Source organism: Echinops telfairi, unplaced genomic scaffold (genome assembly GCF_000313985.2).
Source record: "Echinops telfairi isolate 266 unplaced genomic scaffold, ASM31398v2 ScPeMD7_1;HRSCAF=3_0, whole genome shotgun sequence".
Classification (NCBI taxonomy): domain Eukaryota; kingdom Metazoa; phylum Chordata; class Mammalia; order Afrosoricida; family Tenrecidae; genus Echinops; species Echinops telfairi.
This window is the reverse complement of record NW_022103896.1, coordinates 260,196-283,089: the sequence shown is the minus strand read 5'-3', so window position 1 is coordinate 283,089 and position 22,894 is coordinate 260,196. Positions and strand designations below refer to the sequence as shown.

At 61.3% G+C, this 22,894-nt stretch overlaps 4 protein-coding genes and 1 pseudogene across 7 annotated transcripts in view; 3 read left to right on the top strand and 2 right to left on the bottom strand.

Annotated features, from left to right (window-relative positions):
* The first annotated feature begins 1,331 nt into the window (after nucleotides 1-1,331).
* PPP1R16A (protein phosphatase 1 regulatory subunit 16A) lies at nucleotides 1,332-11,451 on the top strand. Its single transcript, XM_004697348.2, has 13 exons — nucleotides 1,332-5,254; nucleotides 5,451-5,587; nucleotides 7,710-8,101; nucleotides 8,183-8,456; nucleotides 8,941-9,011; nucleotides 9,097-9,242; nucleotides 9,377-9,480; nucleotides 9,545-9,669; nucleotides 9,776-9,901; nucleotides 10,003-10,078; nucleotides 10,171-10,300; nucleotides 10,503-10,665; nucleotides 10,898-11,451. Exons 4-13 carry the CDS (start codon nucleotides 8,198-8,200, stop codon nucleotides 11,270-11,272), a joined length of 1,575 nt encoding a protein of 524 aa, XP_004697405.1. The 5' UTR covers nucleotides 1,332-5,254; nucleotides 5,451-5,587; nucleotides 7,710-8,101; nucleotides 8,183-8,197; the 3' UTR covers nucleotides 11,273-11,451.
* Nucleotides 1,713-2,936, bottom strand: LOC101649122 (annotated as a pseudogene).
* GPT (glutamic--pyruvic transaminase) lies at nucleotides 10,623-16,352 on the top strand. Of its 4 annotated transcripts, none has more exons than XM_045297624.1 (12): nucleotides 10,623-10,665; nucleotides 13,404-13,572; nucleotides 13,700-13,789; nucleotides 13,871-13,979; nucleotides 14,096-14,229; nucleotides 14,345-14,588; nucleotides 14,675-14,754; nucleotides 14,851-14,987; nucleotides 15,075-15,249; nucleotides 15,646-15,801; nucleotides 15,886-15,998; nucleotides 16,078-16,352. In XM_045297624.1, the coding sequence occupies exons 1-12, from the start codon at nucleotides 10,625-10,627 to the stop codon at nucleotides 16,166-16,168; spliced, it is 1,539 nt and encodes a 512-aa protein (XP_045153559.1). In that variant the 5' UTR covers nucleotides 10,623-10,624; the 3' UTR covers nucleotides 16,169-16,352. The 4 variants fall into 4 exon arrangements, with proteins under 4 accessions (XP_045153559.1, XP_045153481.1, XP_004697404.1 ...); XM_045297546.1 differs by lacking the exon at nucleotides 10,623-10,665 and adding an exon at nucleotides 12,348-12,421; XM_004697347.2 differs by lacking the exon at nucleotides 10,623-10,665 and adding an exon at nucleotides 12,789-12,888.
* A 1,822-nt stretch (nucleotides 16,353-18,174) lies between these two features.
* MFSD3 (major facilitator superfamily domain containing 3) lies at nucleotides 18,175-20,254 on the top strand. Its single transcript, XM_004697592.2, has 5 exons — nucleotides 18,175-19,348; nucleotides 19,462-19,609; nucleotides 19,686-19,810; nucleotides 19,875-19,984; nucleotides 20,065-20,254. Exons 1-5 carry the CDS (start codon nucleotides 18,667-18,669, stop codon nucleotides 20,236-20,238), a joined length of 1,239 nt encoding a protein of 412 aa, XP_004697649.1. The 5' UTR covers nucleotides 18,175-18,666; the 3' UTR covers nucleotides 20,239-20,254.
* Nucleotides 20,011-22,894, bottom strand: part of RECQL4 (RecQ like helicase 4) — a 6,496-nt gene continuing 3,612 nt past the window's right edge. Inside the window, exons 12-20 of the mRNA XM_045286684.1 lie at nucleotides 22,708-22,887; nucleotides 22,499-22,634; nucleotides 22,158-22,420; nucleotides 21,777-22,044; nucleotides 21,541-21,670; nucleotides 21,100-21,453; nucleotides 20,841-21,000; nucleotides 20,575-20,683; nucleotides 20,011-20,496 (exon numbers count right to left, since the gene is read on the bottom strand). Coding sequence (XP_045142619.1) covers nucleotides 20,372-20,496; nucleotides 20,575-20,683; nucleotides 20,841-21,000; nucleotides 21,100-21,453; nucleotides 21,541-21,670; nucleotides 21,777-22,044; nucleotides 22,158-22,420; nucleotides 22,499-22,634; nucleotides 22,708-22,887 — 1,725 coding nt within the window. The 3' untranslated portion in view covers nucleotides 20,011-20,371. The remainder of the gene's footprint in view (nucleotides 20,497-20,574; nucleotides 20,684-20,840; nucleotides 21,001-21,099; nucleotides 21,454-21,540; nucleotides 21,671-21,776; nucleotides 22,045-22,157; nucleotides 22,421-22,498; nucleotides 22,635-22,707; nucleotides 22,888-22,894) is intronic.

Sequence of the window (22,894 nt, the reverse complement as noted above, 5' to 3'; positions counted from 1 at the left end):
CTATTCGACCAAGCAAGCATGATGTCCTTCCCCAGGGACCGCGCCAAAGTACGCAAAACAAAATCTCGCTGTACTTTCCCCCAAACTGGCTGTACTTTAAATATTCTTCTCCTCCGGCGTCATCATTCAAATGCTTTAATTCTTCCTCCTTCCTTGTTCATTGTTCAGCATTTACCTGCATGTGAGGCAATGGCAAACACCGTGGCTTGGGGCAAGCACACTTTAGTCCTCAAAGTGACATCAGTTGGACCCTGTCTGGAGGGGGTGGCCCGCTTGCCTCCTTCCCCTGCGTCCTTACAGGTGGGCCTGGCCTCCACGTTCGTTCGTTCAGGCTGCCAACTGATTGAGTTGCCTTCTCTGTACGCACAGTTGGGAGGCTGTAGCGCTCAGGGCTGTGTGCCAGTGCATGGGCCTCGCTTGCTCCAGAGGAATCACGTTTCTGGCTGGCTTCTGGTCCAGATGCCTGCTGCCGCTGGAGGACCCCGGGCCCGCCGTCATCACCCGCTCAGGCCTCCGCCCTCCTGGGTGTTGAGCCTCCCCTGAGACCTCCCTTGGGCCGGCACAGCTCATGACCGAGTGGCATGCTCTGAGTCCCTCACTGGCCACTGTGCCCTTATTTTCTCCTCTGAGTCCCCCTGGGCCTAGGCTTCCTGGGTGCCTGTCCTCCCTGCCCCCTCCCCCTGCAGCTTCTGGAGAGGGAGTGGGGAGGCACAGTGCGAGCAAGGCCTGAGTTGCACAGCTGAATCTTGGCTGAGCTGTGTGGGATTAAAAGTTCAGAATGATTTCTTCAGCACTGGCCCACGGTGTTGTAGGGATTCAAGCTGCATGTGTTAGACAGGGTTCTCTAGAGAGATAAAACCAAATTCCTGATGATATATTTATTTATAAAGATAATTAGATATATAACGAGAAATGAACTGTTAAATCATATACAGATAAATATACAATACAAGAAATTAATATACAAGAAATAAACAGTTAAATTAGAAAGCACTATAAATGGCTTAGTGCAACTCACGTCCATGAGAGAAAGTTGAGAGACTAGCAGTCCTTCAAGTCTGATGCCAGATCTTCCTCTATTTGTAGAGAGAGCTAGGCTATGTCAGCACAGCAGGCAATCACAAGGCAGGTCACCAACCGCCAGTCCCCAGCTCCAGAGAAGTCTTAAAGGGACCTCAACTTACAGCAACACAGTCCACAGGCTAGGCGTCCCACAGGCTGTGTAGCCTTTAAATTGAGGCACAGAACAAGCAAGGCAGCCGCACACTGGTCCGATGATCACAGAGCGAGAGACAAGAAAGGCGAGACTCACCAAGCCATCCATCTCTCCGCCCCTCAGTCCATCCCACCTGCGTGTATCAGCCAGGCTGGCACAATGAACTGTCTCACTGCAGGTGCTTTCTGTCGACCTCCCTCTTCCTCTTCAAAGGCTGGTGTCGTCCTGGCTGTCCCCCAAAGTGGCTGTGGCCTAGCGGACTGTCCAGCTGTGAGTGTGTCCTTCCTCTTTCTCTCTTCTGCCCTTCCTTCATGTCTCGCTGGTGGGCCTGCCTTTTGGTGGGCTTCTCTCGCTTTCTCCTTTTGGGGGGGGCTTTTGCTAAAAGCAGATTTTTTTTTTCATTTGCAGCAGAGGAAAAACATACAGAGAAAAAATATTTTCAGAATATTTCCTTGAGATGTTAGCTATAGAATCATCTTGACCATTTGCAGTCATCTACGTTTCAAATACTTAAATAACTCTGAGCATCTTGTCTTAGCAGGAGAACTTGTTTAAAGACAGAACTTGCTTTGTATATCCTTTTTTGGGGGATAATCTTTCAGGGAAACTTAAGCTTCAAATACTGTTCATCCAACTGAAGTCTGAGGCTGAATACAATTAAAACTGAGTAACTTGCTTTTTTCCTTTCTTGATTTTTTAAAAATCAACTTCCATGGAAACTGGCCTCATACAGTGGGATGGGTTTATCCAACTGAGGTCCCAAAGCACTAGTTGATAACTTCTCCACATCTTTTAAGACACAGAGGTAGGGTCCCTGTTGTGCATTTGGAAACTCCCCGACGTCAGCGTTAAGGAAAGACGGTTCCTTGAGGAAAAGGGTGAGGCCGGCTGGAGGCTTTTCTCTCGGACCCAGCGGCCTCCCATGGCCACGAGTGAGATGATCGTGCGAATGTGGCAGTAGCTGTATTTTACAGCGGGTTCGTCATCTTTACAGCTCACTCCAGCAGCAAGGACAAGACCAACCCCAGGCCACTGGTCTCTTCCAGCCTGTTGCTTTCAGCAACATGGGCCGTCCTGTTGGGTAAGTGGATCACTCAGGCCTAACCGTCGAGGAACCACTTGTCTCCCCGGCTCCATGCTGTTGAAACCACTGTGACTCCTCTAGGGTGTGCTAACTGAATGGCTTTTGTCTCAAAAGCACGTGGCTCCCTCCATGGTCAGCACTGATTTCCCAGGAGCAAGATGAGAACGGTAGTGCAGAGCTGTGGAGGCTCAGAGTCCATCTGGAGTGGTTCGCGCTCCTTCTGTCCACATGACCTTTTCTGGTTTATGAACCAAGTAATGCTCGTGGACTCTATCGGCACCATGAAGCTGAGTCTTCAGATCCCAGGGGTACAATTCCTACTATTTTATCATCTGGCTAAAAGAATGAGACTTTGCTTCCAGCATCTAATACACGTCCAGCAATTTCCCTCCCAACAGGGAAAAAAATCTTTTTCCATCTTTATTTCTTCCAGAAGGTTTGTGTTTATCTGGCTCAGAGACAAGTTTTAATTTGAAGTTTCACAAAGTTATCTTCTGTGACAGGAAGGTTTTCCCTTTCTTGAAATATACATGTCATGTCTTCATTGGCAGGATTCTGTGGGAAATCTAAGCCTTTCACAGTGACCTCCCTGTGAGCTGCCCCAGTGGGCTGTAACTTTGCCACTGGGACAAGCATTTTAGTGTGAGTTGGGTGAGAGTTTACTGAGCAGATCATCAGTTTCATTTACTTTTTCTTGAAGTACAGTCCCGTCTGTCACAGGATAGTATTTATTCCCTTCTGAGGATATCCAATTAAGCTACTATGACTCAAATTTATGCACCAACTACTGAAGCTAGTGATGCAGCAATTGAAGAATTCTCCCAATGTCTTCAGTCTGAAATTGACCAAATGTGCCATCAAGTGGTTTATTGGCACTTGGAACGGAAGAGTCGGAAGCCAAGAGGTAGGCACGCACATAAGCTCTGCTGTGGAGTCTGCCCTGACTCAGAGCCACCCTGGAGCGCCGGGGCAGAGCTGCTGTGGCATCAGTTTCCAAAATTCTACAGTTCACGCCCCCTTGGTTTCTGCTCATTCATTGCAGCCCCAGCATCCTCCCACTTCCTCCCGGTGCTTCCTGTTTCCAGCTCACCTTTCCTCACCCTCTGCACTTTGTCCCTTTGATCTTCAGTGCTTAATTGTTCTAACACGGGGTGTGTTCCATTCCAGGCCTGAAGGGTGACTAAGGGCCAGAGTCTATTTGACCAGTAAGCCTGGCTCTGCTTTATGATTTTTGAGCGTGAGTCTCCATTTCCCTCACTCTACCCAGGACCTCCTAAGGTGGTCCCTTGGAGCAGTCCGTGTTGGTAGCCGGGCACCATCTAGTTCTCTGGCTTCGTGCTTGTGGAGGCAGATGTTCGGGTTGTTCCCAGTATTGTTGAGCCCAGCCCTCCCGGTGAGTCTGTCTGGTTTCTCACTCTGCTTTGCTTCGACTGGGGGGACTTACGGCACCTTCTCCATGGTTGCGTTGAAGACCCCAGTGGCTGCTTGGCAAGCACTCTCACCTCTGAGAGGAGAGGTCATGCCCTTTTGTTCTGAGAAATTGTAGATTTCTCAAATATTTTTAATCCTCCTTCCACCTTTGTTTTTGCTCTAGGAGACTTCTGTTAGTGTGCCATCAGCTTTTGTTTTCTTGTACTTTTTGTCTCTGTCCTCTTATTCTACATTTTAAGATCGCCTTGACTTTAGGTTTCAATTTCAGGAGCTATATCTAATTTCCAAGAACGTGTTCTTGCTTTTTACTGCTTCTCCATTGCACCTGGACTTTTTGTGTGAAATCCATTCATCTCTTCCTAAATCCGGCAGCTGGTTCTTCCCTTTGGGGCCCTTTCTCGGAAGGTCTCTGCTCCCTCTCTTTCTGGATTGTTTCCCACCTGGATCCTGCTCTTTGGAGGTGAGCCTTTGGCTGACTGGCATGCTGGACGGGAGGAGGAGGAGAAGGGAGATGGTGCGATGCTTGGAGAGCTCAGCCTGGAAACCCTATGGGCCTCGGCAGAGCTTACCTGGGCTCTGACTGTATTCCCACCAGCTCTTTCATCTGTTTGCTGTGCTGGGGGCTGCTGTAAGGTAGTGGTGTTAAACCTTGTCGAACTTCAGGGAGAGAGGCAAGAGTCTGCATCAGCCCAGAGCCAATCCCCAGGAGTTAGAGGTCTGACATGTCCCCACCCTTCAGCCTTTTTGCCTTTGCCAGTACCACCCATCCCTCCCAGTACCCTGTTTCTCAGCTGGGGTGGGGCACTTACCCCATGGGCCACACAGAACTCACAGGTCATACAAATGGTTATGGGATTTATCAGGGGAGATCGTGGTCTGCTTGGAAGTCACAGGAACAGCTCTGGTCCTCCCTCTGTGCCTCTGCCCGGTGAGGGTAAGTGCCTCTGCCCTTCAACTCCGCCAGGACATGCCTGGAGGGAGCCCACTCTGCCAGGAAGCTGCCTGCCTGAGGGTGCTCCGCTCTCCCTCTGTGGGCAGGGAAACCTGCCACAGACCCATCTCTCTCAAGCTGGTCTAGTGGTTGTGGCCTCTCCTGCAGTCTTGCGCGATCTCTCAGCTGGAGCAGAGTGCCTCCGGCCTTCTTTGGTTCAAGCCCCTGTGGCTCCCCAGGCCTGCTGGATGAGACCACACCCGCAGCCACAGAAGACACACTTCCAGTCAGTGAGGGTGTTCTGTCTCTCCCGCCTGAAGGCCAGCCTGGCACTGGCATCTCCTCCCCCCAGGGGGTAATGCCCACTCACCTGCGCCCTCCCCTGGAGCCACGATGGACTCCCTTTCCCGCTTGGCGTTCACTGTAGAAGTCGCTGTTTACCCATACTATAAACAGGTGACAGCCATCTTTCCCAAACGTCCCCAGAAACGTTGGTCATCAGATGGTGCTGTGTGTGACTCTCCGGTAGTTTAGCGGACCTCGTGGGAGACATTTCCGTTACTTCCGGAGGCGGAGCTTCACACGTGGGCCGGTTTGTGGCCCCTGGGGGGTGGCGGTGAGCGATCACCTGAAAGCTTCCCTGGGGCTGCCTTCTGTCTTCTCTCTGCCCCTACCGGGCACGGCCACTCTCCTGCCCGCCTTCTGCCGGGGTCTCAGCGCAGCGCCCTGCAAGCACCCCGCGGCCTTGCCAGCGTCTGGCCTTGGCCTCACGGAGGGTCCTCTTCCAGGCGCTGGACGCGTCCCTGCCGAGAGCTGGCGGGCAGGGCCTGGGCGAGCCGCCCCGGAGCTGGCCGTCGAGTGGAAGCGACGGGTGCCCAGCCTCCGCCCGCGGTGCTGGGGAAGCCAGCGGAGCGGCCCCTGAGAGGTGAGTGCTCCTAAGGGACCCCGGAGGGGCGGGGCCGGGATCCCCTCCCTCTCTGCTTCCCCCTCGAACCGCTGCCAGTTGCCCTTCCCAGAGAGGGCTGCGACCCAAATGCACCGGCCTCTCGCCTACCAGCTTGAGACATGCCGTTGGCCGGCCGCAGCCGCAGAGGCTGCTGGACCGAGGCTTGCCCTCCACCCAATGACTGATGTGAGCATAGGATGCATCCACCTGGCTCCCCCCACGGGTCTGGTACCCGGCCACTCCTGGTGGAGACATGAGCTGCACTGGGTGATTTCCCCTGCTCTTGGGGCCTGCCAGCCCAGTGCCGGAGGAGAAGCCCCAAGGACTGGCCTGAACACTTTCCCACCCCTATGCAGCACATAGGGGACGCTACAGCCTTCCAGGGCCCGGCTGACACACGTAGGCTAGCTGCTCCCTGCCCTGCTGTCCCTGCCTGCTTCTCTAGAGCAGGTCAGGCCTCCCGGCACCCCTACCCCACATGCACCTCCTTCTGGGTTCTCTCCAGCGCTTCGAAAGACTGTGCAGAGACCTCGTTAACAGGAGCCCTGGGTCTAGACCTGCCTCAGTTTCCCTCTGTTGAGACAGGGTTGCCCTTGTTGGGACTGCTGAGACCTGGACTGCGGCCTGGGTGAGGCTCCCACCATGAGGCTGGTGCCTTTGGCCCAGAGGGCAGCCCTCCCCCCAGTCAGGGACACACCACCCTGAGGTGCTGTCGGGCACAGGGCCGGGGGCCTTGGGAGAAGGTGGCCAGATTATCTCTGTTTGACATTCCAAGGAGGCTTGGGGCAGGATTTGTGGTTGGAAGGGCGGAGCTGCCCTGCCCTGAGCAGGGGGCTGTGTGGTGGCTGGAGGCAGCTGGCAGCAAGTCTAACCCTCTATGTTCAGGGGGCTTTCCGGCCAGGAAGAGGAAGCCAGGTGAGTGGCACTGAGCCCAGACTCAGGTAGGAAGGAGGCAACTTTCCCCCCAGAACCCCAAGACCTGCCCCTGGTCTTTGGCTGGCCTCTCCCTTCTGAGGTGGGTTCTGGGCAAGGGGACTGAACAGGCCTCGTTGGAGGCGGAGAGGGTCCCAGCTCAGGGCTCAGCTTGGGGGAAGTGGGTGCCGCGACACCGACCGAGGACCACAGGGATGGGCCCACCATGTGGTAGTCTCCTTGCTTCACCGCTTATTCATGGAGGACAGACCTGGGCCCTGGGGCAGGGCGTGAGAAGCCCAAGGTCACCCCAGGACTGACCTCAGGTGCTTCTGGTCCGGTGTGCTCATGAGGGCCCCCCGGGGGAGGGCCGGTCTGTGGGGTGAGGCTGTGTGCTAGGATGGCAGGGCCCAGCTTGGTGCCTTCTGCCTCTTGAGACCACTGTGGAAGTAGGCAGCTGACAGACCAACTCTGTCCTTTGGAGAAGGAGAGGGCCCCCAGAATGCCCTCTTCCTAAAGGGTGGGGGTGCGAGTGACATGGGAGCTAAGCAGAACAAGGATCGGTCAAGGAGGCCACATAGGGAAAGGATGGTTGGAAACTGACTGAGGTAGCAATTGTACAGTTCTGTTTAATGTGGTTGAAACGTGGAAGGATAGATATGTGTTAGATCCCAGCTAACAAAAGGAAAAAGAAGAGGAGTCCGTGCTGATTCTGGCAACAGTCCTCTAGGGCTGTTGTCTAGGTGGCTTCCCGGGCCGCACATGTAGTGCTGCAGAGTGGAGGTCAGCATGCTATGGGTGGCTCCCAGGAGCTGGGGGGCTGGTAGGTTAGGGCATGGAGGGCTCCATGTGGGTAGGGAGCAGGTTGGATGCTGCCTGATATGGTCCTTTGGCCTCCTTGGGACTGGGAAGCTGTGGCCAGTGGGGTTTGAGCAGGACTTGGTGCCCGGGGGTGGGATGCTGCCTTCCTTGGGATGCTGTCCAGGGTGTGTTCAGGAGGCTCTGGCTTGAGGACCCCTAGGCACCAGCCCTGCCCTGCCCCGCCTTCTGGGGTGGGGTGGGGTGGGTGGTGGGCTAGTGAGCCCAAGGGTACCTGGCAGCCACTTGCCCTGTGCGGGCAGAAGGCAGGCCCTACTGAGGGTGGTCCCAGAACATGGCCCAGTCCTCTCCCTGTGTGCTTCCTCCGCAGGCTGCTGCTCTGCCCCTCCCTCGGTGTCTGTGCTGCTTCTGGAAGAGCGACTCCATAGGCTGGCCTGCCTGGGGACCCTGGCAACCTGGCCAGCTTCCCCAGCAGTCCCCACGTGCCGGGGCCCCAGGACCGTGAGAGGAGAGGCCCAGCCCAGTGACCCTGGTGTCCAGCAGCACCCTGGGCCATGCACTCACTGTGGGGGCTCCCGCCATGGCAGCTCCCAGGCCCCATCCAGAGTCCTGAGGCCTGAAAGGTGGGCAGAGGGGCTCAGGAGTGGCCATTGTGATTGGCCTCTGTGTGCCCCGCCCCTGGTGAGGTGCCAGGGGCTAAGACTCTGCTGTCTGGGCAGTTAGCTCAGAGCCTGGACTGAGGCCGCAGGTCCCTGCGAGAAGGTGAGGGAAACCCAGCTCGGAACTTGCCCTGGGGGGATGCCCCCAGAGGGTGCCAGAGCAGCCAGCTGCCCCACCCTGCAGGCCCTGCCCTCCACCATGGCTGAGCACCTGGAGTTGGTGGCCGAGATGCCCGTGGTGGGCCGCATGAGTGCCCAGGAACGGCTAAAGCACGCCCAGAAGCGGCGAGCCCAGCAAGTGCGGCTGTGGGCCCAGGCCCAGAAGGAGGCTCGGGGCAGGAGGGGCCCCGGGGAGCGGCAGCGGCGGGGCACAGATGGTGGCCGGCCCGAGAAGCGGGTCCTCTTTCCCCCCAGTGTAACCTTCCTGGAGGCTGCCGCACGCAATGACCTGGAGGAAGGTGGGTGTGTGCGGAGCGTTGCCCTGCTCTGGCCCTGGCTCTCCTGCCACAGGCGCTGGCCCAGAGCCCCGGGCCCCTTGCTGCCCTTCCCCCTCTCCACATCCTTTCTGGCCACCAGAACCCCAAGTGGGGTGGCTATGCAAGGAGGCCCCTTCACCAAGGCACTGGGCCCCCATGGCAGCAGGAGGGGGATGTGGCAGGCTGGCCTATGGGGCAGGCTGCAGTGGGGGCAAGGCCCTGGAAGGACCAAGGTGGAACTGTCCAGAGGCCCGCAGGGCTGTGCTCACTTGGGAAGCACTGGCAGCCATCCTGGGGTCTGAGAAGTGGGTGCCTGGTGGCCCAGCTCGAGGCATGCCTACTGGGCTTCCAGCTTCTCTGCCATCTGTACCCCCATTGTACTACAAGGACTCCAAGTGCTGTGGGCCCAGGGGACCCAGGGCAGTTAGTCTTCTCCCTGCCCTGACCATGGGCCCTGCCCTTGCAGTCCGCCAGTTCCTTGAGAGCGGGTTCAGCCCCAACCTGGCCAATGAGGACGGCCTGACGGCTCTTCACCAGGTCAGCAGGTGCTGCTGGGGTCAGGGGGCTGTGGGGTGGGTGGGATCTGGATGTGATCGACCCCTCAGGCTCCTGTGGCACGCAGTGCTGCATCGATGACTTCCGGGAGCTGGTGCAGGAGCTCCTGGAGGCTGGGGCCAATGTCAATGCCTGCGACAGTGAGTGCTGGACGCCCCTGCATGCTGCTGCCACCTGTGGCCACCTCCACCTGGTGGAACTGCTCATTGCCCGGTAGGCCCAGGAGCAGGGATGGGGGTGGCTACTGGAGGTCGGCTTCACATGGGCCCCAGGCAGCCCTGAGCACTGGGAGGACGGCCATGGGAGCACAGGTGGGAGTCACCCCTGGGCCCCTGCTCTCCTTTCAGTGGTGCTGACCTCCTGGCGGTCAACACTGATGGGAACATGCCTTATGACCTGTGTGAGGATGGACAGACCCTGGACTGTCTGGAGACAGCCATGGCTGATTGCGGTGAGTGGCCGGACTGCCCGGGCTGGGTGTGGGGTGCTGCGGTGCTGAGCCTGCGGCCCCGCAGGCATCACCCAGGAGAGCATTGAGGGCGCCCGGGCAGTGCCAGAGCTGCGCATGCTGGAGGACATCCAGAGCCTGCTGCACTCGGGGGCCGAGCTGGACACCCCCCAGGACCATGGGGCCACGCTGGTGAGGGCAGACTGCCACTGCAGCCAGTAGGACACTGTAGGATCAGGGGAGCCCTGGGGGATTCTCTCTCTCGGCGCCGCAGTCAGGGCTGGTCCTTTGCCTGCAGCTACACGTTGCTGCTGCCAATGGGTTTGGCGAGGCTGCCGCGCTGCTGCTGGAGCACCGGGCCAACCTGAGCGCCAAGGACCAGGATGGCTGGGAACCGCTGCATGCAGCAGCCTACTGGGGCCAGGTGAGGGCGGGGCGCGGGGTTGGGGGGAGGGGAGAGGGGAAGGGAGGCTTCCCAAGCAGCTGGGCCTCCCTCCGCATGCACATTCCCTCCACCGCCCACAGGTGCACCTGGTGGAGCTGCTTGTGGCCCACGGGGCCGACCTGAATGGGAAGTCCCTGTTGGATGAGACTCCCCTGGGTGAGTCCTGGGAACTGCCGAGGACCAGTTGGGCGAGTGGGGAGGGCGCCCAGAGGGGGCTGCCGCGAGAGCTGTGTCCCCATCTCACCCAGACCTGTGCGGTGACGAGGAGGTGCGCGCCAAGTTACTGGAGCTGAAGCACCAGCGGGACGCCCTCCTGCGGGCCCAGGGCCGCCAGCGCCCACTGCTGCGACGCCGCACGTCCAGCGCGGGGAGCCGTGGGTGAGTGCCGCCTGTGACCTGCCCTCCCCGCATCCTGCCAGCTGGCACCCTCCGGCCAACCCCTGCCCTTGGTGCTTTAACCTGAGTGGCGCAGAGAAGGCATGACGTCCATACCGAGTGCCAGTGCCAGCCAGCGCTAGGGCAGAGTCCCCCAGGGCAGTGCCTGTGGCCTCTCCACTCCCTCCCCTTGTCCTCCCTGCAGGAAGGTGGTGCGGCGGGCGAGCCTGACCCAGCGCTCCAGCCTCTACCGCCAGGAGCACGTGCAGGAGGCCATAGTGTGGCAGCAGCACCCCCCCACCAGCCCGGAGCCCCTGGAGGATGAGGATGGCCAGACCAATGTGGAGCTCCAGCCCCCACCCCTTGAGGTGCGCTGCTGTGCCCCCACCCCTTGCCCCGCCCCTTGGGATCAAGGCCGGCCAAAGGTGGCCCTGGCTGGCTGTGAAATGCCTCTTGTCCTGGCGCTGTGCCCTCGTGTCCAGCTGCCTGTGCCTCCGGCAAGCTAGTCCCCCCCCCCCCCCAGCTTAGCCACCCCTTTGTGGGTCTCTCCACTACTGCCCCAGGAGCACCCCCTGATGTCAGGCCTGCCTCCGTTCACAGGAGGGTGACCCCGAGGCCACCTGCCCTCAGAATGGCAGAGTGGGGAGCCCCCTGGGGCCACGCCTGTACTCCAAGCGCTTGGACCACAGAGTCTCCTACCAGCTGAGCCCTCTGGACAGTTCCACGGCCCATGCCCTAGGGCGGGACAAGGCCCATCACACCCTGGCTGAACTCAAGCGCCAGCGAGCTGCTGCCAAGCTACAGCGACCCCCTCCTGAGGGCCCTGAAGCCCCTGATGCTGGCCAGCCTGCAGACCCGGAGCCCCCGCAGGCTGAGGGGGACACTAGGGCTAGTGGGGACCCGCCCCTGCTCAAACTGACAGCCCCCACGGAGGATGCCCCTGAGGAGAAGAGACCCTGCTGCCTGCTCATGTGAGGGCACCCCTCACCAAGCAAGGGGTCCTGCTGCAGGCTCGCCTGGGATGCCCACCCAGTGTGCCTTGGTGCTGTGGGCAGGCGGCCAGCGTCGGGCAGAAGCCCTATCTGGGTGGGGCTGGGGAAAGACCCTGCTGCTTGTCTCTGTGACTGTTGATAAAAGGCCGCCTGTGCCTGTTCTGTGCTGTGCTGTGTCTTTGCCTGGCCACCATCCCCACTTGGAGCAGGTTGTGCTGCGAGTTGCTAGGCCCCATGTGCCTTCCCACCCAGCCCCACCCCTGCACGCACTCACCTGAGCCTGTGGGTGCGCGCTGAGGCCCGTTGAGGTGCCACCTCCGCTACAGCCTTGGGCAGGAAGCCTGCGCTCGGCGTGCCCAGAGTCCTCCTGACTGCTTCCCCAAAGAGGGCAGGTGCTGGGGGGGTGGGGGGCGGGGTGGGAGCTCCCCAGGAGTCATGCCTGGTGGGCCAGGCACTGTGAGAGGCTCCTGGGGGCTGGAGTTGGGAGTGTTCGTGCCTGGAGGACCAGGTACTGTGAGGGGCTCCCTCAGGTGGGGGCTGGGCAAGTCACTGCCTGGAGGACCAGGGGCCATGGCTGGGAAAGGTGGGGCTTTTCCTGGGGCCTGTGGGGCCAGAGCCAAAGGGGCGAAGCAAGCACAAAGTTGGCATCAGCAGCCTCCCTGGGGGAGGAGGCCCCAAGCCCTGGCGTGCAGCCCTGACCCAGGGGCCTGCTGCCAGCTTCCGCCTGGGCTGGTAGAGGGGACAAGCAGTTGGCCACTCCAGCTCAAAGCTGGCTGGGCACAGTGTGTTAGGTCGAGGGGCCCTCTGGGGCCCTGAGTGGGTGAGGGGAGGACACTGCCTGTCCACCTGCCTAAAGGCCATTATGCTGAGGGCAGTGGGCTTGGGCCACCCCACACCTACTCCCCCCCACCCCCCACAGGCGATCTGCTCAGAAGGTTACCCTCGCAGGTGGGGGCAGGGGAGGGGCAGGCCAGGGTTAAATTTAGTGTGGGGCTGTGCAGCTAGCTGCTCAAGGTCCACCTGTTGCCAGGGGGCGGAGGGGGTTGGCTCCGCCTCAGGCCAGGCCCTTATTAACCTGTGCTCTCTGATGGGCAGAGGGGAAGCCGAGGTACAGCAAGCAGAGAAGGTGGAGGTGAGACTGAGGGGAGTCAGCTGAGAGACTGAGTGGGGGGTAGGGGGGTGGTCAGCTGCCCTGGGCTTACCCCAGCCAGCATCCCCACCAGCCCAACTAGCCAGTCAGGGCTCCTCTCGGGGGTCAGTTCCCTGATCCTGAGCCTGGACTCCGAAGCTGGCAGGGAGGCCACCCCTGGGCATGGCCTATCAGCGCCTGGCAGGCCTGCGGAGGTGGGGCCCTGAGGGCCTATCCCTGCTGCATCCTGCTTAACCTACCAATCTCGGGCAGGCCGGAAGGGCTCAGGTCACCCCAGGCCCTGGGTGTGTCCCCAAGGGCAGTCCAGGCCTATACATAGTAAAGGGACAGCTGCGGCATCGGCATCGGGGACCCAGGCTGCCCTTCCGGGCTCTAGCCCCTCCCCAGCCCAGGGACCTTTGGAGCCACCAGACTTCAGATGGAACCTGGGGTCTGGCCATGTGAGCCCGGTGTGTCTCCCTCCCCCAGGAGCCCCCAGATGGCACTTCAGCCAGCCAAGATGGGGGGTTCTCAGAGGGCTAGGCTCGGGCAGCACCCGCCCGGGGTAACGCTCCAGGGCCCAATGCTACCTGCCCTAACAGTGTTGGACTGGCCATTGCCCTGTGTACCCTGCCCGGCTGGCCAGCCTCTGGGGCCCACTCTACCTCCCCCCTCCCACTTAGCCCCCCAGAGATTCCATGACCCTCCAGCTGTTCTCCAGCTCTGGGACACTGGGCGGGCACTGGGCCCTGAGCCAAGCCCTGCCTGCTTCCTCACCCACTCCCTCTGGCTCCCTGGGGAACTGTGCCCAGGCAGGCAGGGAGGGGCCAGGCAGGCCAGCGCCTTCCTCAGACGGCTCTCTCTCAGCGGGCCAGCAGGCTGCAGCAAAACAGGGCACCCTTTCCCTCGCTTCTCCACCTAGGCCTCCTCAGCTCCCACCCCACTTCTGGGTCGCTTTCTGAGGTGCTCTTTCGCCTGGCCTTAGTCAGGTTATGGCCTTGAAGACAGGTGACCAGGGGCAGGCTGCAATGAATGGGCTGAAGGACAAGGTGCTGACGCTGGACACCATGAACCAGTGTGTGCGCAAGGTGGAGTATGCTGTCCGAGGGCCTATCGTGGTCCGAGCCCTGGAGCTGGAGCAGGAGCTTCGCCAGGTATGGCCCCGGGCCCACTGCTGCCCTTGGTGACACTTGGACAGCTGGGTCAGCCCCTCAACCATGGAATGGGGTGAGGAGGAAGGGGGGTCAAGCCGAGAAGTCTCACTGCCCCTGTGCCACCCAGGGTGCAAAGAAGCCCTTTACAGAGGTCGTCCGCGCCAACATAGGGGATGCGCAGGCCATGGGCCAGAGACCCATCACATTCATGCGCCAGGTGAGACTCCGACTCCAGCACCCCACCCCGACCCCGCTCCCTTTGGCCCACTGACCCTGGCCTCACACTTGCTCCTGCCAGGTCCTGGCTCTCTGTGTCCACCCTGAGCTCCTGAGTAGCCCCCACTTCCCCGAGGATGCCAAGAGGAGGGCTGAGCGCATTTTGCAGGCCTGCGGGGGTCACAGTCTGGGTAAGTCTGCAGCCGCGGGCTTCCAGGAATGCAGGAACTAGAACGAGGCGGCCCCAGGGGAGAGTGGTCCCGTCCCCTCACCTGCCCTTCCTGCCCCCATCCACCTTGGGCCTCAGGGGCTTACAGTGTCAGCTCAGGCATCCAGCTGGTCCGGGAGGACGTGGCACGGTACATCGAGCGGCGCGACGGAGGCATCCCCTCGGACCCCAACAACATCTTCCTGTCCACAGGGGCGAGCGACGCCATCGTGGTAGGCCAGGGTCCGGGCAGGAAGGCACAGGGCTTCATTGTGTGCCTAGGCAATCTGACCCTGGGGGCAGCCCTGGAACCCCGCCAACCCCGCTCCCCTCCCCGTGCCGCCATAGACGGTGCTGAAGCTGCTGGTGGCCGGCGAGGGCAGCACGCGCACGGGCGTGCTCATCCCTATCCCGCAGTATCCTCTCTACTCGGCCACACTGGCCGAGCTCGACGCTGTGCAAGTCGACTACTACCTAGACGAGGAGCGCGCCTGGGCGCTGGACGTGGCCGAGCTGCGGCGCGCGCTGCACCAGGCGCGCGCCCGATGCCGCCCGCGCGCGCTCTGTGTCATCAACCCGGGTAACCCCACCGGTGCGCTGCTTGCCCGCCCGCCCCGCCCCCAAACCGACTCCACCCTCCCGCCCCCGCCCTGACTGACTTGGTCCTGCCGCCCCCAGGACAGGTTCAGACCCGCGAGTGCGTCGAGGACGTGATCCGCTTGGCCTTTGAGGAACGCCTCTTCCTGCTGGCTGACGAGGTGCCCGCGGGGGCCCGGGGCCCAGGAAGGGTGCGCGGGGGTGGGGGGGCGGGGACGGGCGGCACAGCCCCGCGCTGACCGCCCGCCCACCCCCAGGTGTACCAGGACAACGTGTACGCCGAGGGCTCGCGTTTCCACTCGTTCAAGAAGGTGCTGACTGAGATGGGGCCGCCGTATTCTACGCAGCAGGAGCTAGCCTCCTTCCACTCCACCTCCAAGGGTTACATGGGCGAGTGCGTGCAGCGCGGGGACGCGAGGACGGGCGGTGGGGGTCAGGCCCTGCCCTCTCGCTCACCACTGACGCCCCCGGGCCCTGGCAGGTGCGGGTTCCGCGGCGGCTACGTGGAGGTGGTGAATATGGATCCCGAGGTGCAGCAGCAGATGCAGAAGCTGATGAGCGTGCGGCTGTGCCCGCCTGTGGCTGGCCAAGCCCTGCTGGACATGGTGGTCAGCCCGCCCGGGCCTTCTGACCCCTCCTTTGCACAGTTCCAGGCGGTGAGCCCAAGGGGGTGGGGGTGGGGGACAGGAAGGGAGGTGCAAACTGGAGGGGGACAGGGAAGCTGGGGTGGGGAAGGACGAGGGGGTGTGGGAAAATCGAGGTTCGAGTGGCCTGTTGGCTTTGAACCAGCAGTTCGAGCCCACCCACTCGACGACAAAGCTACGGCAGCCAGCTCCCGCCCGGACTTAGCGCCGTGGGATTCCCGCGGACAGGTCCACTCCGTTGTGTGGTGTCCGTGTGCCAGCAGCCAGACTGCAGTGGGGTCTTGCCTGGGAGGGGCGGGGAGAAGGCAGACTCGGCAGGGCGGGGCCTGTCGAGGGGCGGGGCCGCGGTGGGCCTAGGTAGGCCCATCGCGTGTCCGCTCTCACCAGCCCTCTCCCACCCTGGCGCAGGAGAAGCGGGCGGTGCTGTCCGAGCTGGCGGCCAAGGCCAAGCTCACGGAGCAGATCTTCAATGAGGCCCCCGGCATCCGCTGCAACCCCGTGCAAGGCGCCATGTACTCCTTCCCTCGCGTGCAGCTGCCCCCGCGTGCTGTGCAGCGGGCGCAGGTCTGGCAGGGACATGGGGGCGGGCGGGGGCGGGGCCTCGGGATGGGCCAGGACTCAGCCTCCGCCCTGCCCGTCGGTTTCCAGGAGCTGGGCATGGCCCCGGACATGTTCTTCTGCATGCGCCTGCTGGAAGAGACGGGCATATGCGTGGTGCCTGGAAGCGGCTTCGGGCAGCGGGAGGGAACCTACCACTTCCGGTGAGGCCAGGCCCGCACAGCCCCGTGCCCTGTTTCCCCCCTCCCCCAGCCTTAACCAAATGTCCCCCCTTTTGTATAGGATGACCATTCTGCCCCCCATGGAGAAATTGCGCCCCCTGCTGGAGAAGCTGCGCCAGTTCCATGCCAAGTTCACCCAAGAGTATGCCTGAGAACCTCTGAGGACACTCAGAACAGGCTGGGCTGGCCGTGCCGCCCTGGCTCACCATACCTAGGACCCTGGGGGTCTCTGGAGCCCTTCTTGCTACCTGAAGGGCTGGGTCCCTGCCTCTGCTGAATTCTAATAAAGCTGCCAGACACCCTGACTCAGGGGACTCCTGGCAGCTTTGTGAGTGGCATTGGCTCCTTTTTCTGTGCCACCTTCTGTGCGGGCCTGGGACCCACACCTGAGCGGGCACTCTTTCTGCTTTTGGGGACAGCCGGTTCTGGTGGGAGGCATCTTGGAGGACTCCCAGAGGAGGCGGACCCTGCTTGCCTTCCAGTAGGCTTGTGGTGGAGACTGTCTATTCAGAGTACAGATAAGGGGGGCAGACACTTCACCTGAGAGTCCCGAACTCTTTGCTGGTAAGGCTCAGCTGGCCACATCAAGAAGCAAAGACACTGCCAAGTGCAATCCCTGCCCCAGCCCATCCTCCTCCATTGCCACACAGAACTGCTCAGCCATCAGCCACTGGCCACCGGGGCTGGTGTGTCTGTGCCCCCATGGCAGAGTGACTGTGAGGGCTAAGGGTCAAGTCTTACTCTTAACTGGGCCGATGGTCTCGGTGCACTCGTGAATGGGGTGCGGGGTTTGAAGGGCATTGATGTCCAAATGGGAAAGCAAGCCACAATTTTGTGCGAGGCTTTGCTGCCTCCCCTGCTCCCCGGACAGCAGGGGGCCTGGGCTTGAGTGGGCTCTGAAGTGGGTGGGAGGTGGGGCAAAGAGGTTTGAAAACGCCAACTCGAGGGTCCCTCACTTCATCTGCACAGTTTTCTGGGGTCCAGCTGGTTTGGTCCAGTTTGTAAGTGAGGCCACTTGGGCCCCAACAACATATTGCCAGTGGCAGGAAGCCAGCTCCAGTGGCTGCCGCAGAAGATAGGGGGTTTATTACTTGCCCAGGGATGGGTCCTTTTTAGGGACCCACAGATTTGTCACCTGGACATTGGCATGTGTTGAGGGTGGAGTCCGTCTGCATCCTGGGCCCAGATCTTAATCACACACAAAGCCCCTGCCCCCCAAAGGTTTATTGGCACATAGTTCACATATCATACAATTTAAGAGTTCAATCACATCAAGAATTGTAACCACCACAACCAGTTTTAGAAGATTGTCTTCATTCTTGTACTCATCATTAACTTCCCATTCCACCCCCCACCCTCTTCTGCCATGCTCCCAAGGAACCATTAATCCAGTTACTGTCTCTCTAGAGCAGTGGTTCTCAACCTTCCCAATGCCTCTACCCTATAATATACCTCCTCATGTTGTGGTTACCCCACCCCCACCCCAACCAAAAAGTTATTTTTGTTGCTACTTCATAACTCTTCATTTTGCTACTGTTATGAATCAGGCGAGCCCTATGAAAGGGTCGTTTGACCCCAAAGGGGACCCACAGATTGAGAACGGCTGCTCTAGATTTACCTATCATAGGTTTCATATACAGAAAACAAGCTAACAAGAATAGCCAAGAGAAACAGAAATCTCAATCACAAAGAAAGCAGAAAATAGTAAAAATTAGAACAAATTTAAATGGATACGGGTGATAAAATGATAAGGTGCTGTAGATTTTAACCGAATTGCATCTGCAACAGTCCACTTTCCAATGCCTTCAGCATACTGGCAAGGCAGCTCACCCCTCCCGCCTGCCCTCTATCACTCAGGACGCCCACCTCCACAGCTGAATTCAGGCCCTGCTCACGGGGGAAGGAGAGGCCTGGTAAGCCCAACCTGGTCACTCTGGGTAGGGACCGGGTGTGGTGGCCCCTGGGAGGAGAAGACTAGGCGACGAGTACTGGTGGTTGGTTCCTATCTTAGAACCCTTGGCCAACTCTGCCAGCCTCGCGGGATTTGCACGTGACAGACGGAGCTCGGCCCGCAGCCCTTACCCAGGTTGGCCACACGAGGCGCTAGAGGGCCGCTGAGCCGATGCGTCCGCCCCGGGCCCGCTCTCTATGATAGTGGCGCAATTTCCGGACGCTTCTCGGGCGGACATCCAGCGCCTCGGCCTCCAGGAGGGTCTGCGGAACCGAGAGGGTGCTAGAGACGCGGCTGGAGCCGAACTCAGGGTGAAGGGGCAGCGGGTGAAGCCTGCGAGCCCCGCCCGGCAGCGTCTCCCACCTGGGAGCGCTACCCGCAGCCACAAGGATGCTGGGAGCCGCGGGCCCCCCTTCCCGGAAGCCCTGCGCGTGTTGGGAGCACCCACCTCTCCCCATTTTAAAGCCGATTTCGGGTATTTTACGGCACTGCCACTGCTAGGACCCGACAACGCTCTTCCAGACCGCCCTGTCTAATCCTGATCCCATTCCCAAGCCCACGCGGAAGTGCGCTCTGATCCACCTGACTGACCTTCACCTCGGCAGTCACTTCTGGCCTGATTCACAGGGCACCTTGGGACCCGGCGCGTCACTACCCTTGACCTAACCCCCCACCCCCACCCCCCCGCTGGTTCCAGACATGCGACAAAAGCTGCTGCCAATGGCCGGCCTTTACCTGGTGCAGGGCCTGCCCTATGGGCTGCAATCTGGACTGTTGCCCATGCTGCTGAGGACCGGTGGCCTCTCGTTGACACGTGTGGGGCTGGCCAAAGGGCTGTACGCGCCCTGGCTGTTCAAGTTGGTGTGGGCCCCACTGGTGGATACGAGAGGCTCCCCGCGGGTCTGGCTGGCACTCAGCACTGCTGGACTGGGTGTGGTGTGTGGGCTGCTGGCAGCTGTGCCTCCAACAGAGGCTGGCCAGGGTGGGCTGCCGGCTGCAGCAGCGGGGCTACTCCTGCTGCTGAATCTGGGTGCAGCAGTGCAGGATGTGGCCCTGGACACACTAGCCGTGCAGCTCCTGGAGCCCCGGGAGCTGGGCCCTGGCAACACAGTACAGGTGGTGGCCTACAAGGTGGGAGCGGCCCTGGCTGGGGGGGGCCTGTTGGTGCTGGTGCCTGCCCTCTCCTGGCCCCTGCTCTTCCTGCTCCTGGCCGCCACGTATTTATTGGCTGCTGCACTGGCCTGGGCTGCACCGGCCTTGCAGCAGCTGCCAAAGTCTCAGCCCTCAGGGCCTCGCCCACGCACTCAGTGCCAGCTGCGGGCTGTGCTGGCTGTGCCTGGCACACTATGGATGGCAGGCTTCGTGTTCATGTACAAGCTGGGTGAGTGAGGCTATAAGCCTGGTGGGGGCCTGGCTGGGCAGAAAAAGAGCACAGCCCCAGGTGGGGAGTGGAGGGGAGCGGCCTGGAAGTGCTTCCATGACCCTCTTTCCCAGGTGAGCAGGGTGCCGAAGGCCTGCTCCCGCTCCTTCTGCTTGACCATGGTGCTTCTGCCCAGGAGCTGGGCCTGTGGAACGGCGTGGGTGCTGTGGCCTGCTCCATCGCAGGCTCCTCGCTGGGCGGGGCCCTGCTGACTAGACCCTGGTGAGTCTCCACTCCCCTCAGCCAGCCAAGACTCTTCTTCCTGCACCCTCTGATCACCAAACCCCCTGACCCCCAGGCAGCCGCTGCCCCTCCTGAAGCCAATCCTGCAGCTCCGTCTGGTGGGCCTCACCTGCCAGACCACCCTGCTCTTCTGCCTGGATGCCCTGGAGACTAGTGTGGGCCCTGGCACAGTCCTGAAAGGTAGGGAGGACTGTTAGGGGGTACCCAAAGCCCCAGACCCCGCTTATCTCCACCCCTCTTCTAGGGGCAGCCTTGCTAAGCCTGTGTCTTCAGCACTTCTTGGGGGGCCTGGTCACCATCGTCACCTTTACCCTGATGATGCGCTGTAGCCAGTTTGCGCCCAGCACCCTACAGGTGAGGGGTATGGTGGGGCGCGAGGGAGGCTGCAGGCTGAGTGCTCCCGGGCTCACCCATTCTGCCCCTCTCCCTCCCAGGCCACACACTACAGTTTCCTGGCCACACTGGAGCTGCTGGGCAAGCTGCTGATGGCCACGCTGGCCGGTGCACTGGCCGACAGCCTGGGACTCCGGTCCTGCTTCTCACTCTTCCTGGCCCTCTCGGCCATGTCCACTCTCTACCTGGGCCTGGTGCCTACCTTCTACCAATAAAGTTTAGGGTGCCCCAGGCTGTGTCTGAGGTGCAGGGGGCTGTGTGTGGAGAGCAGGAGGAAGCTGTGTGCAGTCATGCTCCTTTTATTCTGTATTTTGGGGATCCCCTTGCCCCCACGCATTGCGGTCGGCATCAGTGGCTCCACAGCAGCAGTTCCTCTGTGGCCACACGCATCAGGGCATGGAAGCTCACGTGCAAGTACTTCCTCCAGAAGCGCCGGTCATGCCCGAATACCAGGGCTGGGTAGCAGGGGCTTCCTGTGGCCAGGGGACAGCATGGGGTCTCTGATGCCATGCACACACCCCACCCCCACCAGCCAGACCTCACCCCTTTACCGATGCCATGAAAGATGCGGGCCACAGCCCTGCCCGAGAACTTCTCCTCCGGCCGCAGTGACAGGAGCTGGCGGATGTCTCGCCGGATCTGGTCCTCCCAGTCCTGGAGCTGGGGTAGAGGGCAGGAAGCCTTTTTGTAGCTCAGCACTGTGCCCCGACATGGCCAGGCTGCCTGGGGGTCCTCCCCACTTACAGCCACCTGGGGTCCCTCTGGTTGGGGAGGCCACAGGGGCCCTGCTATTGGCCCGGTGTGGCCTGGCACTCACTCTGTCCTGCCCTGGCTCTGGGCCTTCCAGGTCCCCCGAGCCCAGCATTTCCTCCTCCTCCTCCTCCTCCTGAAAGTAGCGCTCCACTAGGGCCTTGAGCCGGGTGCTCTGCTCTGCACTGGGCTGCTCCAGGCACGGCCCGCAGCTGGGGAAGGCCACGCTGTGGGGTGGTGGAGTGGGGTCGGGGCCACAGTTACTGTTACATACACCCTGAAAACGAACCTGGTGCCCCACCCTGTCGCCCCACCCCTCCCCGCACCTGCGGAAGGCCTGGGCGGTACAGCGCAGGCGGGCCAGGGCCTCACGCTCCCTTGTGCACACTCGGCCATGCAGAAATTCGCATAGCTGGTCCTTCTCCTCGGGGGTCAGGTCCCCGCGGCAGCGCAAGTGGAAAGCCAGTTCCCCAAACTCCACCAACACCCCTGTGCTCCGTGGAGTCCCTGCTCTGGGCTCCTGGTCCCACTGCAGCTGACGTAAGGCCCGCCGCACAGGGGCCAGCTCCCAGCTCATGGCGTCTGCCAGCTCGACCACGTTGAACTCCACAGAGCTGGCACCCCCACTCTGAGTGTCCCCAGCCACCCGACGGTCCAGTCCTGCAGCCAGGGGGGGACAGCTGTGCCCAGGGTGGGAAAAGACATGAGACCACCACCCACAGGCTCCTGTCCCTGTCTCCACCAACCCTGGGCAGGTGTGTGCCCACCTGAGTGCCAGGGCACGGAGTTGGGCAGGGCCACTGGGGCAGTGTACACGGCACTGGGCGTAGGTGGGGGGCAGCAGCTCCAGCCAGCGCTGTGGGTGCAGTTCCAGGTAGCATAGGAGGGTCTGGATGGCTGGTAGCAGAATTAAGGGATGGATGGGCGTGGGGCAGCAGAGGTCAGGGACGGAGAGGCGTGGAGTGGCGTCCCCTCTCCCCCCTTCCCCTGCCTAGGGCCTCACCCTCCTGGGGCATGTCCAGGGCTTGTTCCGCAGGCTGAATCAAGAGGGCTCGTGTGTGCCCCCGGCAGGTGCTCCTTGGTTCAGGCAGTGTGTCCTGGGTGCCTTGCTGCTCGGCTTCCAGTGGTACCCCAGCCCTGGCTCTACTGCTCTCTGGGGAGGGCTGGCCACAGGAGCAGGCTGAGAAGACTTGCTGCACCAGCCTCTTCACGGCGAGGAAGTCTACAGCATCGGCGTGCACGTGCTTCCGAAGCTCCCTCAGGTCTTCACCCTGAAGTTGGGGGTAGGGGGAGAGGCAGAGGGGGTGTGTGTGGGGGTGGTGGGGGCAGTGCAGAGGGAGTACGTACCGTGGTGTGGGGCAGGGGTCTCGACAAAGGCACCAACCTGGGGCTGTAGGAAGAGGTGGCAGTGGGCGGGTTGCCCGTCACGCCCTGCTCGGCCCACAGCCTGTACGTAGCTCTCAAAGCTTGGCGGCAGCCCCAGGTGCACCACGGCCCTCACGCCTGGCCGGTCCAGCCCCATCCCAAAGGCTACAGTGGCCACAACCACGCGTAGCTGGCCCTGCATGAAAGCCTTCTGCACCCGCCGCCGCTCCTGAATGCACATGCCGGCGTGATAGGCCTGGGCCACCTTCTCGGTGCCAACCCCTGTGGGAACAGACACTGCAGGGCCGCAGCATTGGCGGGCACTGGGGTCACGAGGGCCACGCCTCTGCCAGGCTTCACCTCTAGGGTGTGGGCTCTCCTGCAGGGCAGTGCGGAGGCGGGCAGCAGTTCGCTCCGTGTCCTCCCGCCTGTTGCAGTAGACAATGATGGAGTCCAGGGCTCGGAACCGCTCCCCCTGCAGCAGCGTCACCAGGGCCTGTGGAGAGTCATGCATGACGTGTGGGCCAGTAGGGCTAGTGGAACACCCCAGGGGCACTGTGGAGTACTACCTGCTCAGGGTCCCTGTCCGTGGACACAGAGAGGTGCAGGTTGGCAGGAATAGTGCCCGGGAGCCCAATAGGCCCCTCAGGCACACCTAGGTGCCGGGCCACATCCAGGGCGGTGCTGCGAGGGGCTGTGGCCGTGAGACCCAGGAAGCACCTGACGCCTATGTGCTCCCTCAGCACCTGTGGGCAG

Coding starts and splice junctions, on each gene's coding strand:
- PPP1R16A (XM_004697348.2), top strand. CDS start 8,198: ATGGCTGAGCACCTGGAGTTGGTGGCCGAGATGCCCGTGGTGGGCCGC. Junction 9,243..9,376: donor GTGGAACTGCTCATTGCCCG/GTAGGCCCAGGA, acceptor CTCTCCTTTCAG/TGGTGCTGACCTCCTGGCGG. Junction 9,481..9,544: donor GACAGCCATGGCTGATTGCG/GTGAGTGGCCGG, acceptor GCGGCCCCGCAG/GCATCACCCAGGAGAGCATT.
- GPT (XM_045297624.1), top strand. CDS start 10,625: ATGGCCAGACCAATGTGGAGCTCCAGCCCCCACCCCTTGAG. Junction 14,589..14,674: donor CAACCCGGGTAACCCCACCG/GTGCGCTGCTTG, acceptor TGCCGCCCCCAG/GACAGGTTCAGACCCGCGAG. Junction 15,999..16,077: donor GAGGGAACCTACCACTTCCG/GTGAGGCCAGGC, acceptor CCTTTTGTATAG/GATGACCATTCTGCCCCCCA.
- MFSD3 (XM_004697592.2), top strand. CDS start 18,667: ATGCGACAAAAGCTGCTGCCAATGGCCGGCCTTTACCTGGTGCAGGGC. Junction 19,349..19,461: donor CGTGTTCATGTACAAGCTGG/GTGAGTGAGGCT, acceptor CCTCTTTCCCAG/GTGAGCAGGGTGCCGAAGGC. Junction 19,985..20,064: donor TTGCGCCCAGCACCCTACAG/GTGAGGGGTATG, acceptor TCTCCCTCCCAG/GCCACACACTACAGTTTCCT.